Raw genomic sequence first — 20,919 nt, forward strand, 5'->3', positions numbered from 1 at the left:
TGTCCCTGAGTAACGTTTCTGTGGCCCTAAGTAACGTTTCTGTGGCCCTAAGTAACGTTTCTGTGGCCCTAAGTAACGATCCTGTGGCCCTAAGTAACGTTTCTGTGGCCCTAAGAAACGTTTCTGTGGCCCTCAGTAACAAATCTGTGTCCCTCAGTAACAATTCTGTGTCTGTCCCTAAGTAACAATTCTGTGGCCCTAAGTAACATTTCTGTGGCCCTAAGTAACGGTTCTGTGGCCCTCAGTAACAATTCTGTGTCTTCAATAACAATTCTGTGTCTGTCCCTAAGTAACAATTCTGTGGCCCTAAGTAACGTTTCTGTGGCCCTAAGTAACGTTTCTGTGGCCCTAAGTAACGATTCTGTGGCCCTCAGTAACAATTCTGTATCCCTCAGTAACAATTCTGTGTCTGTCCCTCAGTAACAATTCTGTGTCCCTAAGTAACGATTCTGTGGCCCTCAGTAACAATTCTGTGTCTGTCCCTAAGTAACAATTCTGTGGCCCTAAGTAACGATTCTGTGGCCCTCAGTAACAAATCTGTGTCCCTCAGTAACAATTCTGTGTCTGTCCCTAAGTAACAATTCTGTGTCTGTCCCTAAGTAACAATTCTGTGGCCCTAAGTAACGTTTCTGTGGCCCTAAGTATCGTTTCTGTGGCCCTAAGTAACGATTCTGTGGCCCTCAGTAACAATTCTGTATCCCTCAGTAACAATTCTGTGTCTGTCCCTCAGTAACAATTCTGTGTCCCTAAGTAACGTTTCTGTGGCCCTAACTAACGATTCTGTGGCCCTAACTAACGATTCTGTGGCCCTAAGTAACGTTTCCGTGGCCCTCAGTAACAAATCTGTGTCCCTCAGTAACAATTCTGTGTCTGTCCCTAAGTAACAATTCTGTGGCCCTAAGTAACGTTTCTGTGGCCCTAAGTAACGGTTCTGTGGCCCTCAGTAACAATTCTGTGTCCCTCAATAACAATTCTGTGTCTGTCCCTAAGTAACAATTCTGTGGCCCTAAGTAACGTTTCTGTGGCCCTAAGTAACGTTTCTGTGGCCCTAAGTAACGATTCTGTGGCCCTCAGTAACAATTCTGAGTCTGTCCCTAAGTAACAATTCTCTGGCCCTAAGTAACGATTCTGTGGCCCTCAGTAACAAATCTGTGGCCCTCAGTAACAATTCTGTGTCTGTCCCTAAGTAACAATTCTGTGGCCCTAAGTAACGATTCTGTGGCCCTAAGTAACGATTCTGTGGCCCTCAGTAACAAATCTGTGTCCCTCAGTAACAATTCTGTGTCTGTCCCTAAGTAACAATTCTGTGGCCCTAAGTAACGTTTCTGTGGCCCTAAGTAACGGTTCTGTGGCCCTCAGTAACAATTCTGTGTCCCTCAATAACAATTCTGTGTCTGTCCCTAAGTAACAATTCTGTGGCCCTAAGTAACGTTTCTGTGGCCCTAAGTAACGATTCTGTGGCCCTCAGTAACAAATCTGTGTCCCTCAGTAACAATTCTGTGTCTGTCCCTAAGTAACAATTCTGTGGCCCTAAGTAACGATTCTGTGGCCCTCAGTAACAAATCTGTGTCCCTCAGTAACAATTCTGTGTCTGTCCCTAAGTAACAATTCTGTGTCCCTAAGTAACGTTTCTGTGGCCCTAACGATTCTGTGGCCCTAAGTAACGTTTCTGTGGCCCTATGTAACGTTTCTATGGCCCTAAGTAACGATTCTGTGGCCCTAACTAACGTTTCTGTGTCCCTAAGTAACGTTTCTCTGTCCCTAACTCTCTCCCTGAATACAGCCAGGTCTGCCTCTGTTGAATGACTGGAGGCAAATGGAGAATTCTAAAATGGCCGCCATTTATAGCTCGACCATTACACTGTGCTGGCTGGCTGGCTGCTGATTGGCTAATGCGATCACATGTCATGAATGAATGCATTATGGGTCAGCGCGCCTTGTCTGCGCACCTTCCCAGACATCCCCGCTCCGTCGCCGCACATGTCGCCGCCATTTTAGGAAAAATTTCGATTCGCGCATCCGAAGTCTGCTTATTTTCGGATTCGACGCGAATCGAAATTTTCCTAATATTCGAAACTAATTCCACTTCGCCTACTTCGATTCGCTCATCTCTAATTATGATCTTTTGACCTATCGAATGTTTATTGTTGTAAGATTCTCTCATTTTATGGAATAAACTTCATGAGATCTACAAGATGTCTTATCGCTTGAGTCACTGACTGTGGTATCCAGCTGAGGTTGAAGTTATCGCTATCTCATCACAACTGTAAGTTACAGAGATCACACTATCAATGCTTAGATTGGAGAGACAGAATATGGGAGAAGATTTACTAAAACTGGTGCACTCAGAATCTGGTGCAACCATGCATGGTAGCCAATCAGCTTATAACGTCAGCTTGTTCAATTAGGCTTTGTCAATAAAACCTGGAAGCTGATTGGTTTTAATGTAGTTACACCAGATTTTGCACTCTCCAGGTTTAGTAAATGAACTCCCACAAAGTTACAGATTTCACTCTAAGATTAACTAGTTGCTTTTTTTAATGGTACACTTGCTTCTTTGTACTTTGGTTATAAATAACAAAGTGGATTATAAAAAAAATGACCCTTATATGTTCCACAGCTTATCTTGTGCAGAAATCATTTGTGGGACTTGTTACCACTGGGAGAGGGACTTTAGGAGCTGGATTACCTGCTGGTGGCACTGTAGTCCATGATCTATAATGTGTTCCTTACTTTAACGAGTTCCAGTGTGCACCAGCAGGTATCTTTCAGCATTCAGCAGGTCCCAGGAGTTAGTCTTCCTGATCTGATCCTGGCTGCTGGGAGGGTATTTAGCACCGAAGGAGTTAATCTTTTGGGGTTTAACAGAAGCTCTTACGTATATATGAAGTTAGAACAGCTTATTGGTATCCAATATTTTGGGGGCCAAAGTCACTGGAAGGGAGGTGACTGGAACCTGTGCTGGAGAGGTTGGGTGCAAGCCTTATGGATGCAGCCCAGAAATACTGCATCAATCAAAGAAAATATGTCTGAGCATAGGAAGACTAGAAATTCTGAAGGACCCTCTGCACACTGGTATATACCCTTTCAAGCAGACTATGCAATAAATAGGGATATTTAGTTCACACATATTGCAATACATGCTTAAGCTGGCCAACTGCGTCAAAGTAATCCCTCTATGGCCAGTCCTACTCTGCCCTGCCTACGCAAATGCTAATGTGGACACAATGCTAGCATAGGGGAAAAGACACAATGGGGAGAACTACAAGGTTCAGGTCTGGCTACTGACCCAACAATACAACAAACAAGAGATCCCTGTGCTCAAATCCCAACAGCATAGGAAGGACACCATAACTGTCAGAATCTAGAGAGTTAGATCAACATGTGGAGAAGAGTCACCTCTTTCTAAGAGGGAGCTTTAACGCTGTACCAGTGTGACTGGTAGCCTCAGCCTGCAGGTTAGGTAGCCTCAGCCTGCAGGTTAGGTAGCCTCAGCCTGCAGGTTAGGTAGCCTCAGCCTGCAGTTTAGGTAGCCTCAACCTGCAGGTTAGGTAGCCTCAACCTGCAGTTTAGGCAATAGCATTCAATACATTCAGGTTCCGCAATTGGGCTTGTTAAGCCCAGCACACAAGATGGTGCAGGCTTTGTAACGCTCTCCACAGCCTCATTAACCATGATAACCACTTCGACACCCTGTCCTTCCACTGGCACCATACACCCAACATTTTCCATTGAGCTTCCAACTTTTCAACAAAACAACTTGGAAAGTGGGACGCCCAGTTTCTTTCAAGCCTGCCTGTTTGGATGGCATTACCAAGGGAGCATAATGCGCCTAATTTGACAAGACCCTCTTGGAGCATCCTGAGGCAACTCTCAGCACTTCAGATTTAATTTTTTTAACTGTGATCCTGTGTTCTGCTTAGTGTTCCTTGAATCCGTTGATCCTGCCACTGTGTGAACCTCCTGATCTTATCCTACCACCTATACCTTCTTCTGGTGATCCTGACCCCCGTTCTGGCCCTGTTCCTGACCTGTTTGACCCACTGCTTCTTGCACCCCCTGCCTGGCCCTGCTTTACCTGATTTCCCCTCATCCTATTTGTGTACAAAGCTTTGTACATAGTTTGGTGGTCTGTACTTTTGCATGTGTTCACTGGTGTTATGTGGATTGCCATTTTTACAATGTTTTTCATCTGTGTTGTGTGTTTAATAAACATCATTATTTTTTGCACTGAGTAGTAAGTCCAGTCTTTCCTGTGCAGCCCACAGATCTGGTCATACCTGCTCTGCAGGATGCCAACAAGATGCAGCTTAATAAATAGTGATGCATCTGTTGAAAGTTGCTCATTCATATACCTTTCTCAAACAGCAGCCACACATTTCTCAATATGTCGGAATCACCCATGATCCACTTCGATTTTGTACCGGCCACTGCTGAGGACTACGAGGAGCTGATGTCTATCTCAGGTGGTATTCACAAAGGAACAGACTATCTACCTTCCAGTTACCATGAATGGCTGAAGGATCATCGAAGACAAATGTTTGTTGCCAAGAGTGAGGGGCAAATCGTGAGTATATAAGACAATCTCAGAATGAAATACTCTTTGCTGTCCTACAGTGTGCAAGAAAATGCCAACTTTGATCTTTTGCTATCATTTTCCTTTGAACATTTAAATCTGAGTGATGGCCATGGGACCAGGGGCGGACTGACCATTTGGAAACTCGGGCACTGGCAGAGGGCCCGGGGTCAGTTGGGGGCCCCATTAGATGCCCCTGGTACCTTTTCCATAGGCTTTTTTGAGTTTGGGCAAGGACACAGGGGCCCCATGATCCCCTATTGCCCGGGGCCCCATGAGTTGTCAGTCCGCCCCTGCATGGGACATAACTGCACAGTGATTATTACAGGGCAAAACTTAATGTGCCTAATGATGAACTTTTTTACTTTTTGGCCACTAAATATACCATTGAAAGAATTCTGTTATATCTGTTGAATAATAACAAAAAGATACCTGCTGATCCATCCAGAAATGGAGCTTTGAGTTGATAACTTCCCATGCTCTCTGGCAGGGGCGGACTGACAACTCATGGGGCCCCCGGGCAATAGGGGATCATGGGGCCCCTGTGTCCTTTCCCAAACTCAAAAGAGCCTATGAAAAAGGTACCAGGGGCATCTCATGGGGCCCCCTACTGACCCCGGGCCCCCAGGCAGTGCCCAAGTTTCCAAATGGTCAGTCCACCCCTGCTCTCTGGTTGTGCTGACTGTTATCTGTTAGCATTGTTCCCATTTCTGTACACTACAAAACAGCTTCTCCCTTTGTTATGGGGATATGGAGAGAGAAGATGTTCTGTGTCTTGTCCTAGTGTGACAAAGCTACTACTTCATAGATACAGTACACTGAATGAGATCTGTAAACCTAGGGCATAAAGTGTGTTACTGAAGGAATCACCAGTTGAAAAGTAAGGTAAAAACATCTAAAAAAAACCAAACAAATGCAGCTAGAGGAACTAAAGTTAATCCATAGCGCCCAAGTGTTGTAATGTCTGTGGTAAGTATCTGAGCATTGATGCCTCCATTCCTCTGCTTGCTGTATACAGTGGGGCAAAAAAGTATTTAGTCAGCCACCAATTGTGCAAGTTCTCCCACTTAAAAAGATGAGAGAGGCCTGTAATTGGCATCATAGGTAGACCTCAACTATGAGAGACAAAATGAGAAAACAAATCCAGACAATCACATTGGCTGATTTGGAAGAGAATTTATTTGCAAATTATGGTGGAAAATAAGTATTTGGTCAATATCAAAAGTTCATCTCAATACTTATCTTTTGTTGGCAATGACAGAGGTCAAACGTTTCCTGTAAGTCTTCACAAGGTTGGCACACACTGTTGCTGGTATGTTGGCCCATCCTCCATGCAGATCTCCTCTAGAGCAGTGACGTTTTGGGGCTGTCGCTGGGCAACACGGACTTTCAACTCCCTCCAAAGGTTTTCTATGGGGTTGAGATCTGGAGACTGGCTAGGCCACTCCAGGACCTTGAAAGGATCATTGTCATGTTGGAAGACCCAGCCACGTTTCATCTTCAATGCCCATGCTGATGGAAGGAGATTTGCACTCAAAATCTCACGATACATGGCTCCATTCATTCTGTCCTGTACATGGATATATAACAAATCCCAAAATCCCAAAAGCAGCAAAAAAAAAAACAAATTCCTGTTAAGCCATTGACACATGATCTCATGTCCCTAACCGGATCATATATGTTTCACTTGTTTCATCCCATTTTATATCTCAGTGTTATGGTAGTGATTAGCAAGCAGGGTTCAGCAAACATGACAAAGTTTGGGTGCCAAATCCAGTCCCCAATGGAGGGGAATGTTAAAAAAACAAAATGTCATTGATGGGTGTGCTAGGATTAGCCTTGGGTAATATATACCAAAGAAAAAATAAATACATAAATAAATAAACCTTTTTTTTTATTAAACAAATTAATTTGTCTGGGAGCAGTGGTTTTACTATTGCAAAACTCTATAAAAACTATGCCTGGAAGTGACGCATCTGTACAATTGTAAACAAAGCAGCCTGGGATTCCTTTCATTCATATCAGACCCTTATCCTAGATGAGGTTCTGTTATGGATGTTAATGGGGTCCCCATCCCATAAAGAAAGCTAATTCATACTAGGCCCTTGAGGTCTGGTATGGATTTTAGGGTGGACCCCACCCAAAAAAAACCCCTAAGAGGTCCATCCAAATTATATACCATACCCTTAGGATCTGATATGATTTGTAAAAGGGAAATTTGCAAAAATCAAGGAAAAAGTCAATAGTGGACCCTTATCTGAGCATGCAGACTGGTTGCCAGGAAAAAGTGGACCAACCTGGCACAGCACCCCTTTTTCATGTTAATGAGGACAAGGGCCTCTTCCCCACAACTCTGTCCTGATGGTTGTAGGAGTCTGTGGTTGGGGAGGTTATCAGAATCAGGAAGTCCCCCCACCTTTTTATAATAAGGGAGCTCACTGAAAACGTCCCTCCATGTAAATAAGTTAGGGTTTCTCATTCACACAAAAAACCTGCCCATCAATGTCCAAGACTTCTTTGGGGGTTACATTGATAATCAGTATGCCATCCTTACAGTTAGCCATAATATTATATAGTATTATACAGCTGGCTCTGCTAAGTGGCGTTGTGTCAAGGTCCTACCTTTTTACCAGAGGTTATGTTACTCCATGTGCTGGCATCCATCTTGGATTTCTGCAGAGCATGGTGGGAATCTTTTATGCCTTCAGGTCTCTGAGGTCCATCCCCCAGAGGGGTGTGGCTGATGACATATAAGCCTGTGTTCCGCACATGCTCTTTGCACTTGTGTCTTGTGTCTTTGTGTTGCTGTTACTCTGTTCTGACTCTCGTGACTCTCCTGGAATCTGACTCGGCTTGTGACCTGACCATTCTTTGTGTTCTCCTTTGATCTGACCCTCCGTTGCTGAACCCGGCTTGTGACCTGTGATTCTCGTCTGCTGTCCTGTACCGTTTTTGTCTCGTTGTTGTTGACCCGGCCTGTCTGACTACTCTATTGTCTTTACCACTAGCTACACGCCATTGGCGGCGGCCATTACCGCAGCAGGGGTGCCTCGGGGGCCGCGACCTGGTTCCTGGCTGCGTCAAGTCCATCCCCACCATCAGGGGTCCTGGTGAAGGGCAGCCTGGGACTTAGACTCCGCTCCCTGAAGGACTTCGGTCTGTGGGTGGTGGTTGTCGTCAGCCTGTGCGTTACATTGATATTAGGCCTGCCTGTCCGTTTCCCAGCTCCTGCCCTGACACGTTGGCCCTGGAACACCATCAGATGGTAGGTCAGTGGGCCACAGCTTAAAAAACCCCTGACAACCTCTGGAGGAGCCCTAGGGTTCCATGGACTCTTGGTTGAGAATGGCTGTACTACAGACATGGATAGCAATAAAACCCCTGATATCTAATCCTTCACCATTTACACTTTAAATTGGGGCTTTAGATCTCCTGGAGAATCTATTTCATTTAAACCTAATAGAATTTTTCATTTTTAAGCCACGAGTTTCTATTCTGAGACATGTGTGACACTTGATTGACCTATAATTTCCTAATGAATCAGAAATGGATTCGTAAACATTTGCTGCAAGAACTATGCCAAGTGTGAATTGACGATTTAGCTTGATGCAAATTGCAGAAAACATGAAATTATTCATGCATTGGGTTTCTGGCATTCCAGTTGATGGAGAGGTTTAAAGGAAAACTCTACTTTTTTTCTAAATTATTATAGAATCTGTTAGTAAGCCATTCCATAACCTACTGTTTATTAAAAACAAACTTTCTATTTCACTCTTCGACCAAACTGCCAAACCAATGAAAACGTTGTTTCTTTGAGATATGACAGGCGGATTTTATGCACAATGTGTACAGAGGGTGCTCCAGAAATATTCTTCCCCCTTCTGTCATTGGCTCACTGCTTTATCCAGAAGTCTACACAGATATGTACAGTAATGTATATCCCCCCTCCCCTGTACTCCATTATAGTGATATGACATGTATACAGTAATGTATATCCCCCCTCCCCTGTACTCCATTATAGTGATATGACATGTATACAGTAATGTATATCCCCCCTCCCCTGTACTCCATTATAGTGATATGACATGTATACAGTAATGTATATCCCCCCTCCCCTGTACTCCATTATAGTGATATGACGTGTATACAGTAATGTATATCCCCCCTCCCCTGTACTCCATTATAGTGATATGACATGTATACAGTATGTATATCCCCCTCCCCTGTTCTCCATTATAGTGATATGACATGTATACAGTAATGTATATCCCCCTCCCCTGTACTCCATTATAGTGATATGACGTGTATACAGTATGTATATCCCCCCTCCCCTGTACTCCATTATAGTGATATGACATGTATACAATAATGTATATCCCCCCTCCCCTGTACTCCATTATAGTGATATGACGTGTATACAGTAATGTATATCCCCCCTCCCCTGTACTCCATTATAGTGATATGACGTGTATACAGTAATGTATATCCCCCTCCCCTGTACTCCATTATAGTGATATGACATGTATACAGTAATGTATATCCCCCTCCCCTGTACTCCATTATAGTGATATGACGTGTATACAGTAATGTATATCCCCCCTCCCCTGTACTCCATTATAGTGATATGACGTGTATACAGTAATGTATATCCCCCTCCCCTGTTCTCCATTATAGTGATATGACGTGTATACAGTAATGTATATCCCAGCTCCCCTGTACTCCATTATAGTGATATGACGTGTATACAGTAATGTATATCCCCCTCCCCTGTACTCCATTATAGTGATATGACATGTATACAGTAATGTATATCCCCCCTCCCCTGTACTCCATTATAGTGATATGACATGTATACAGTAATGTATATCCCCCCTCCCCTGTACTCCATTATAGTGATATGACGTGTATACAGTAATGTATATCCCCCTCCCCTGTACTCCATTATAGTGATATGACGTGTATACAGTAATGTATATCCCCCCCTCCCCTGTATGTATTCCATTATAGTGATATGACGTGTATACAGTAATGTATATCCCCCCTCCCCTGTACTCCGTTATAGTGATATGACATGTATACAGTAATGTATATCCCCCTCCCCTGTACTCCATTATAGTGATATGACGTGTATACAGTAATGTATATCCCCCCCTCCCCTGTACCCCATTATAGTGATATGACATGTATACAGTAATGTATATCCCCCCTCCCCTGTACCCCATTATAGTGAAATGACGTGTATACAGTAATGTATATCCCCCTCCCCTGTACTCCATTATAGTGATATGACGTGTATACAGTAATGTATATCCCCCTCCCCTGTACTCCATTATAGTGATATGACGTGTATACAGTAATGTATATCCCCCCCTCCCCTGTACCCCATTATAGTGATATGACGTGTATACAGTAATGTATATCCCCCTCCCCTGTACTCCATTATAGTGATATGATTAGTATACAGTAATGTATATCCCCCCTCCCCTGTACCCCAATACAGTGATATGACATGTAATGTATACAGTAATGTATATCCCCCCCTCCCCTGTACTCCATTATAGTGATATGACATGTATACAGTAATGTATATCCCCCTCCCCTGTACTCCATTATAGTGATATGACATGTATACAGTAATGTATATCCCCCCTCCCCTGTACTCCATTATAGTGATATGACATGTATACAGTAATGTATATCCCCCCCCCTCCCCTGTACTCCATTATAGTGATATGACGTGTATACAGTAATGTATATCCCCCTCCCCTGTACTCCATTATAGTGATATGACGTGTATACAGTAATGTATATCCCCCCTCCCCTGTACTCCATTATAGTGATATGACGTGTATACAGTAATGTATATCCCCCCTCCCCTGTACTCCATTATAGTGATATGACATGTATACAGTAATGTATATCCCCCCTCCCCTGTACTCCATTATAGTGATATGACATGTATACAGTAATGTATATCCCCTTCCCATGTACTCCATTATAGTGATGTGACGTGTATACAGTAATGTATATCCCAGCTCCCCTGTACTCCATTATAGTGATATGACGTGTATACAGTAATGTATATCCCCTTCCCCTGTACTCCATTATAGTGATATGACGTGTATACAGTAATGTATATCCCCCCTCCCCTGTACTCCATTATAGTGATGTGACGTGTATACAGTAATGTATATCCCTGCTCCCCTGTACTCCATTATAGTGATATTAAATGTATACAGTAATGTATATCCCCCTCCCCTGTACTCCATTATAGTGATATGACGTGTATACATAATGTATATCCCCCCTCCCCTGTACTCCATTATAGTGATATGACGTGTATACAGTAATGTATATCCCCCCTCCCCTGAACTCCATTATAGTGATATGACGTGTATACAGTAATGTATATCCCCCTCCCCTGTACTCCATTATAGTGATATGACGTGTATACAGTAATGTATATCCCCCTCCCCTGTACCCCATTATAGTGATATGACGTGTATACAGTAATGTATATCCCCTCTCCCCTGTACTCCATTATAGCGATATGACGTGTATACAGTAATGTATATCCCCCTCCCCTGTACTCCATTATAGCGATATGACGTGTATACAGTAATGTATATCCCCCTCCCATGTACTCCATTATAGTGATATGACATGTATACAGTAATGTATATCCCCCCTCCCCTGTACTCCATTATAGTGATATGACATGTATACAGTAATGTATATCCCCCTCCCCTGTACTCCATTATAGTGATATGACGTGTATACAGTAATGTATATCCCCCCTCCCCTGTACTCCATTATAGTGATATGACGTGTATACAGTAATGTATATCCCCCCTCCCCTGTACCCCATTATAGTGATATGACGTGTATACAGTAATGTATATCCCCTCTCCCCTGTACTCCATTACAGCGATATGACATGTATACAGTAATGTATATCCTTCCTCCCCTGTACTCCATTATAGTGATATGACATGTATACAGTAATGTATATCCCCCTCCCCTGTACTCCATTATAGTGATATGACATGTATACAGTAATGTATATCCCCCTCCCCTGTACTCCATTATAGTGATATGACGTGTATACAGTAATGTATATCCCCCCCTCCCCTGTACTCCATTATTAGTGATATGACATGTATACAGTAATGTATATCCCCTCTCCCCTGTACTCCATTATAGTGATATGACGTGTATACAGTAATGTATATCCCCCTCCCCTGTACTCCATTATAGTGATATGACGTGTATACAGTAATGTATATCCCCCCTCCCCTGTACTCCATTATAGTGATATGACGTGTATACAGTAATGTATATCCCCCCTCCCCTGTACTCCATTATAGTGATATGACGTGTATACAGTAATGTATATCCCCCTCCCCTGTACTCCATTATAGTGATATGACTTGTATACAGTAATGTATATCCCAGCTCCCCTGTACTCCATTATAGTGATATTAAATGTATACAGTAATGTATATCCCCCCTCCCCTGTACTCCATTATAGTGATGTGACGTGTATACAGTAATGTATATCCCAGCTCCCCTGTACTCCATTATAGTGATATGACTTGTATACAGTAATGTATATCCCAGCTCCCCTGTACTCCATTATAGTGATATTAAATGTATACAGTAATGTATATCCCCCTCCCCTGTACTCCATTATAGTGATATGACATGTATACAGTAATGTATATCCCCCTCCCCTGTACTCCATTATAGTGATATGACATGTATACAGTAATGTATATCCCCTCTCCCCTGTACTCCATTATAGTGATGTGACGTGTATACAGTAATGTATATCCCAGCTCCCCTGTACTCCATTATAGTGATATGACTTGTATACAGTAATGTATATCCCAGCTCCCCTGTACTCCATTATAGTGATATTAAATGTATACAGTAATGTATATCCCCCTCCCCTGTACTCCATTATAGTGATATGACATGTATACAGTAATGTATATCCCCCTCCCCTGTACTCCATTATAGTGATGTGTCATGTATACAGTAATGTATATCCCCTCTCCTCTGTACTCCATTACAGTGATATGACATGTATACAGTAATGTATATCCCCCCTCCCCTGTACTCCATTATAGTGATATGACATGTATACAATAATGTATATCCCCCTCCCCTGTACTCCATTATAGTGATATGACGTGTATACAGTAATGTATATCCCCCCTCCCCTGTACTCCATTATAGTGATATGACATGTATACAATAATGTATATCCCCCTCCCCTGTACTCCATTATAGTGATAGGACATGTATACAATAATGTATATCCCCTCTCCCCTGTACTCCATTATAGTGATATGACATGTATACAGTAATGTATATCCCCCCTCCCCTGTACTCCATTATAGTGATATGACATGTATACAATAATGTATATCCCCTCTCCCCTGTACTCCATTATAGTGATATGACATGTATACAGTAATGTATATCCCAGCTCCCCTGTACTCCATTATAGTGATATGACGTGTATACAGTAATGTATATCCCCCCTCCCCTGTACTCCATTATAGTGATATGACATGTATACAGTAATGTATATCCCCTCTCCCCTGTACTCCATTATAGTGATATGACATGTATACAGTAATGTATATCCCAGCTCCCCTGTACTCCATTATAGTGATATGACGTGTATACAGTAATGTATATCCCCCCTCCCCTGTACTCCATTATAGTGATATGACATGTATACAGTAATGTATATCCCCTCTCCCCTGTACTCCATTATAGTGATATGACATGTATACAGTAATGTATATCCCAGCTCCCCTGTACGCCATTACAGTGATATGACGTGTATACCGTAATGTAAATCCCCCCTGCCCTGTACTCCATTATAGTGATATGACATGTATACAATAATGTATATCCCCCTCCCCTGTACTCCATTATAGTGATATGACATGTATACAATAATGTATATCCCCCCTCCCCTGTACTCCATTACAGTGATATGACGTGTATACAATAATGTATATCCCCCCTCCCCTGTACTCCATTATAGTGATATGACGTGTATACAGTAATGTATATCCCAGCTCCCCTGTACTCCATTATAGTGATATGACGTGTATACAGTAATGTATATCCCCCCTCCCCTGTACTCCATTATAGTGATGTGACATGTATACAGTAATGTATATCCCCCCTCCCCTGTACTCCATTATAGTGATATGACGTGTATACCGTAATGTAAATCCCCCCTCCCATGTACTCCATTATAGTGATATGACATGTAGTATACAGTACTTACTCCTTGAGTCCCCCGCAGTAGTGGGGAGGGTGTCTCCTCTCAGCGGAGGAGAGGGGACCTCTCCTGCACCTGTCCCCTCAGTGGCGGTGACGAAGAAGCCGGAACTCAGAAACCGGAACTCTGATTCACAATGAGGCTAGGAGCGCAGCCGCTCCATCATCTGTGCTCACCGCTCGCTGCTAGAGAATTTCTCCTCGCATTTGGCGAGCGGGCGAGCGGCTTTTTCAAGCCCTGTGGTAGAGTATACTGTATAGTAGTTCACCTGAAGAGGTTTTTTTCTTGGCAAAACCCAAAGTTGTACTATAAAAATCATTAAAGCAAATTTGTTGCTTTGCTCATTCGTGGGCAATGTTTTTCCATATGTGACAGGATGTATTGGCAAGTAACACCTCCCCACCACCACCACCCACTCATACTCACCTTTTCCACACTTATCTGCTGCTCAGGCCTTCTGCCTGTGCATGTGGAAAAGCCTGGTACTTGTAGGCATGGGAGCATTTGACATTGTCACTTTACTGCCAGGATGCAGTACTTGGTCCTAAAGGACCAATCACGAGGCTCGAACATTGTCACGTGGGGAGAACATCAATAAAGTGAAAATCTGAGAATCCAGTTGCTTTATTTTTAGCTACACTTTTCTCTATGTTCTGGTCGTGTCCCTGGTTCCCTCCTCAGTCCAGCACCAGCAGTCCTCATCATTCTGGCCAGTACCTGTGATCTCATTCATGTCCCCTGGGGGGCGCACCACCATGCAGACTGGGCTCACAGTAATCTAGGACAGATCAATATGTGAGTGCCGCTCACTCCAGGAAGAACGTTGCCCACTGCCTGCCACTGGGGGAAGAAGCTGAAACTGTTGTGACATTACTGGATCGGCTAGAGGACTGCAGGTAAAGGGTATGTATAGGGTTTATAAAAAAAACAGGCTGAGAGGGAAGAATGGCAGTTGGAAGGCTAAATGCTAAACTTCAACTTTACACCTGTGTGAACGCTTTTACAAGATCAGGTTCTGGTGTTGGACGAATAAACCTGGCTTGCAATCCATTTTTCAATTTGCCCCAAAGATGTTCAGTAGGGTTGAGGTCAGGGTCCTGTGCAGACCAATGGAGTTCCTTCACATCAATCTCATTAAACCATATCTTTAGAGAACTGGCTTTGTTTACAGGGTCATAGTCAAGCTGCAGCCAAAATGGTTCCTCTTCTAAACCACAAGCTTGAAAGAGCACAATATTTTAAATCTTTGTATGGTGGCGCATTAACTGTACTTTTCATAGGGAAAACCTCGAAGTGATCAATTTGGAGGGAGGTTAACATACTCTTTACCATATACTGAATGTCTAGTGTTTGTATGATTGTTGTAGGTGCAAAAGATTATATCCTTCTCTAGGTGTCAGGAAACAATGTGAATAGGCCAAATATTCCTATAAAGTGCTTCCAAATAAGGGTCATCAAATCAGGATAATCGCTAATACATCATTTTCCAATGCTCTTGTTTATTTGCCAATAGTCATGTCTGCTCTTTAGAGTATCATATAATGCAAGAATCTGGGAAATTGTAGTTTATGAATTAAATGGTCTTCTAAACAATGTACATGTGCATATTTTCTGGAGAAAAAAAGAATTACAATTCCTCTATTTGTTACACATGTCTTGTTGATGTCTCTTCTTCAGGTGGGCTTTGAGTCCTTCTTGCTGGTTGATGGTGGTGAGACTGCTGTGTTACAAGGTCTTCGTATCGCTCCCTGGATGAGAGGACAAGGTTTAGCTGGGATATTTATAAAGTTTCTCTTGGACAAACTTCACTCTGACCACCCACAAGTGAAAAGACTCCGCCTTGCCCATGAAGAGAACCCTCCGCCAAGCATGCTGAAGAAGTACAAAGTGATCACCTCCAAGGTCCTCTTAATGTTCTAACTCTCCACCATTGAATAGATTTCCATAGTGTCTACCAGGGGTGGACTGACAACTCATGGGGCCCCCGGGCAATAGGGGATCATGGGGCCCCTGTGTCCTTGCCCAAACTCAAAAAAGCCTATGAAAAAGGTACCAGGGGCATCTCATGGGGCCCCCTACTGACCCCGGGCCCTCGGGCAGTGCCCGAGTTTCCAAATGGTCAGTCCACCCCTGGTCTGGGGTCAAAGCTCATCTAGAGTCTGATACAGTAGTTATCACCACTGGATCCCTCTGTGTTTCCCGACTCCTGGGAGTGCATAAAGCTGGGTACACACCATCAGTTTCTTTCCATTCAACCCATCGGCTGATCGAAAAAAAAAACTGAAGAGCTTTGGAGGAGATCGTTGTACTAACTATGCAATGATAGTACAGCGATCTCCACACTGAGCTATTGCGCTCTGATTGGGGGACTGCCCCCCCCCTACCAGAACACACCGTTCAGCGCTGGCAGCCATTGGCTGCCAGCACTGATCGGATGCTGGTTTTTCCACCATGTCTGTTCAGCAGAAGCCAGCCGTTCGGATGGCTTCTGTTGGGACAGATGGGTGTACACACGGGCCGAATGTTGACTACTTTCTATTGAACCGGCTAATATTGGCTGATATCTCAGGGTCAATTAATAATTAAAGGCAAAGTATATGCTAGTGGATATCAAGTAATATTTTATATGATTTTCACATTTTATATGCTTGCCTTCACATTTTTTTGTATTAAACATAGAAAATTGTAAGATTTGCCAATAGAGGAAGTTCTCAGATTGGTTATCCTGTCTCTTTTTAATATAATGTATATAAAGACTTATTTATTTTTAAGTTCACTATTTTGAGGTGCCACCAGGACACCATTAGAGGGGGACACTCGATCTGGTGACAACTGTCTAAGAGGAGGTTTATTGTTTCCTGTTGAGTCTACAGACCAGGAATTAAGGAAAATCTCACAAAAAGATGGCCAAAACAAAGGCAAAGGGTTTTAAACATTTCCTACTGTATTTAAGATACAAATAAAGTTTTGGCTTTATATTGCTTCAACAGTTGTTGGCGTAGGATATAAGCCACACAGGGAATGCATTGTTTTTATGGAGTAGGCTAATTCCAACAGGTCCATTTACTAACGCCAAATCAGCTGTTCTTTTTGCAAGGGAATTTGTCATTATCTTAGTGAATATGGTGTCACTTTGCAAAGAATTGCCAAACACATGCAAGGGAAAACAGTATTTTTGTTTGGATTGGATGCAGACGTTAGAAGAGCTGCACTCATAACAAATGTTTTTTTGCAACAACTCAAATAATGTCAATGCAGTGGTCCAGGGACATCAGCAGGACAGAGGTCCAGAATGTGGATCTTTCCCAGTAGACCTGAATTGGCATCTATGCAGTTCAGTGTTTTACATTATTTGTTGCTAGAAGATTCTTTTTTGATGTTTGCTCCAGGGGCAGACTGACAACTCATGGGGCCCCCGGGCAATAGGGGATCATGGGGCTCCTGTGTCCTTGACCAAACTCAAAAAAGCCTATGAAAAAGGTACCAGGGGCATCTCATGGGGTCCTCTACTGACCCCGGTCCCTCGGGCAGTGCCCGAGTTTCCAAATGGTCAGTCCGCCCCTGGTTTGCTCGCTGCCTGTCCTTTGCTGTCGTCTTCCTGCTCCATGCAACAATATATTTACCTTGTTTTCTATCTTCTTACATCCAGCTCAGTCCAAAGATATACATATGATTTCCAAAATGTGAAATATGTTCTTCGCATTCCAGTTTCTCATGAGTTAGCCCATCAAAGTGATGGACTGGTAGTTGGGCAGGTTGGAGAGGACCGGCAAGCTTTGGCACAAGCAAGGTATGGCTGGAGCTTTGCCCATTCAAATGACTTGGTACTCAGGTGTAGCTTGGACCGGGAGGCTGCTGCAGTATATTTGCATCCTGTATTGTATACCTAATAGCAGTTTATTTACAGTATTTGTGTATTTTGGAATTATATAATGGCTTTAAAGCTTGTCTGCAACTAAACGTTTATTTTTACATACAGTAGTTTTGAACAGGGTAGGATATGGTTAAACCTCTGTAAGGTTAGCATAGCATAGTCAATAGCAATAACACATCAGTTTTGGTTTTTCTGCCCCCGTGGCATTGTTTTTTTTATCTATTGACCCTACCAGTAGATTTATTTTTCCACTTCCTGCACTTCCTATACCAAATGGGAAAAAAGTTATGGTGACTACTTAAAAAATGTTAGCTGTAGCTGCACTTTCATTTTGTGTGCTGCTAACTCGAACGTCATTTCCAATTGAAGTCCATGGAAGACTACCCTGCCCACATGGGGGCAACTTCAAACAAACAGCATGGTCATCCCATTAAAGGAAGTGGAAAAATTAAAAGGATCTCTTGGTAGGATCAGCAAATAATTTTCTTAGGGGAGCTCAGAAAAACAAAGATTTAAGGCTAAGGGCAGACCACATCGTAAATGTCATTTTTTATTTTGCCCATTGTTCTTCTGATAGGCTTCTTACATCCTAATGCATTCACTCTCTTTTCTCTGCCAGGCTGTGGTATCTATATTCTTTCCCTCTGACCGGCTTGAGGAAGCCATCAGATTGTTGGAGGCTCGTTTGGACAATGTAGGCCGTTTGAATAATTACAACGTTCTGGAACCTGCTGAGGTTCTAAAACACTTCAACAGGGCAAAAAATGCAGAAGATCTTCTTCCAGGGGGTCTCCTGATCCAGGGATGGCTTCCTCTAACTACCCAAAGGTCCAATTTGGAGATGCTTTTTGAAAGGAAAATCATGTGGATCTACTCACAAGCACAAAATACATGTGGCAGTGCAGAACAACAAAAAACTGACCACAAAGTAAATGGAGGATCACCATCTCTACCACCCTCTTCTGCCGGGTTCTTCAGCCTTGGTAGTCCAGCATACCCGGTGCCTTATGCGGATGCCACATATCGATTCGATATTGACCTGTTTGGCATTGACCCAGCAAGTGCTAAGATTCATGTTGTACAACAACTTAAGTTGTGTTTGCAGTCCCTGCCTGCCGGATACAGTTTAATCTGCAACATGCTTGGAGAGGAGAGTCTGCGAGCTGAACTCAGTCAATTGCGTGAGGGTCTAACACCATTCTTGTCAGAAAAGAAACAGATGGTTTTAGAAATGAAGATTTTTAAGTAGAACTGAAGGCAAAACTTTTTCTGGATAGAGTAAGGGGGTGTTATAACCCTTTTTTGACATATATGTCCCATTGGGGAAATTTCCTTTCACTTCCTGTCCCCTAGCCAAAACAGGAAGGGAGAAGAAACTCCTCCAAAAAAGGGAATCCCTGGTTGTCACAATGCTCACCAGAACGAGTGTGTCCATTGGAAGATTTTCCCTTTAACCGTTTCAATACCGTGCAATTTTACACCTTCCTGCCCAGGCCATTTTTCAGGTTTCGGCACTCTCACACTTTGAATGACAATTGCGCGGTCATACAACACTGTACCCAAACTAAAATTTTATAATTTTCTTCACACAACTAGAGCTTTCTTTTGGTGGTATTTAATCACTGCTGGGGTTTTTATTTTTTGCTAAATTAACAAAAAAAGACCAAAAATTTTGAAAAAAAAACACATTTTTCTTTGTTTCTGTTATAAAAGTTTACAAATAAATAATTGTTCTTCATAAATTTAGGCCGAGATGTATTCTGCTACATGTCTTTGGTGAAAATAACCAAAATTAGGATGTATTTTTTAGTTTGTAGGAAAGTTATAGAGTTCACAAACTATGGTATAGATCTGAATATTGATCAATCCTGAAGTACTGACAGCCAATCTCATTTCTTGAGGTCCAAGAATGTCAGAACAGTACAGATATCCCCCAAATGTCAGAATAGTACAGATATCCCCCAAATGTCAGAATAGTACAGATATCCCCCAAATGTCAGAACAGTACAGATATCCCCAAATGACCCCTTTTTGCAGAGTAGACAGTCTGACGCACTTCATAAGAGGCGTGGCGAGTTTTTTGAAGTTGTATTTTTTTGTCATAATTTTTTGGAAAATGAAAAAATTAAAAAAATTATTTTCACTATTTTTTTTTTTACATACTGTCACCAGTGCAGTACAGCGTCATCATATAACTGGCATGGCGGTGAACAGGGACACTGACTGGTGACAGTATGAAAAAAAATATATATATATATTTTTTAAATTTTTTTTTATTTTTTTATTATATTTAATTTTTTTTTTTTAAGATTTTTCTTTTTCATATTTTACTATGACCAAAGTAGTACAATGTTACCATAGTAACATTGTACTACTTTGGGGAAGTGATCAGTTTTGTTTTGTTTTTTTACACAATTTGCTTATAGCAAAGAATTACTTTGCTATAAGCAAGCATTTACCTGAATGACATCGATTCATTCAGCTTTTTTTTTTTTTTTTTTTTGTGCTTAGCTGTGATTTGGTCACAGCTAATCACATGACATGTGCATGTGATTAGCTGTGACCATTCACAGCTAGGCACTAGTATACAATGGATGGCATCATGAATGAAGCCATCCATTGTATACAACTGTCATGTGACCTGCTGTGATTGGTCACAGCAGGTCACATGGTACCAGCAACGGGAGCCGGTACTCGGATCTGTCATCGGCTGTGTCCGAGGTGCACGGCCGGTGACAGATCGCGCTGCTGCGCCGCTCTGCATTAGCGCAAACTGCGCATGTGTGGGAGCACGCCAAATGGCGTGCACCCGGAATACAACAGCACATTTGAAGCCGCCAAACGGCCATTGGCCGGGCGGCTAATGGTTAATACTGACAACAGAAAAGTTGTTTTTTTCATTAACTTTTGATGATAATGGTAAACATGCCAGATAGCAAGGGTGAATCTCAGCAGTTAAAACCTGACAGGGTTTTAAACCCCCATCTACTCTATCCAAAACTAAAAAAAAGTTTTGCTTTTAGCTATACTTTAACCCTTTGGATGGCAATATTGCAAGATCTTTGGAATAAAAGTTAATGGGCATTTGATCATCACGCCTAACTATATGGCCTAAACTTCCTGGTCAAAAATGTGTTTTATGTTTCCAGTCAGGGGTATTGT

The 20,919-nt window shown here is 42.5% G+C and overlaps 1 protein-coding gene across 1 annotated transcript; it reads left to right on the forward strand.

Moving 5' to 3' along the window:
- Positions 1-4,387: 4,387 nt before the first annotated feature.
- On the forward strand, positions 4,388-19,006 carry LOC149434913 (putative N-acetyltransferase 16). Its single transcript, XM_089663215.1, has 3 exons — positions 4,388-4,567; positions 15,561-15,785; positions 18,377-19,006. Exons 1-3 carry the CDS (start codon positions 4,388-4,390, stop codon positions 19,004-19,006), a joined length of 1,035 nt encoding a protein of 344 aa, XP_089519341.1.
- Positions 19,007-20,919: the final 1,913 nt, after the last annotated feature.

Source organism: Staurois parvus, unplaced genomic scaffold (genome assembly GCF_062004578.1).
Source record: "Staurois parvus isolate SC_StPar_1 unplaced genomic scaffold, SC_StPar_1.0 ptg001642l, whole genome shotgun sequence".
In the NCBI taxonomy this organism is placed as follows: domain Eukaryota; kingdom Metazoa; phylum Chordata; class Amphibia; order Anura; family Ranidae; genus Staurois; species Staurois parvus.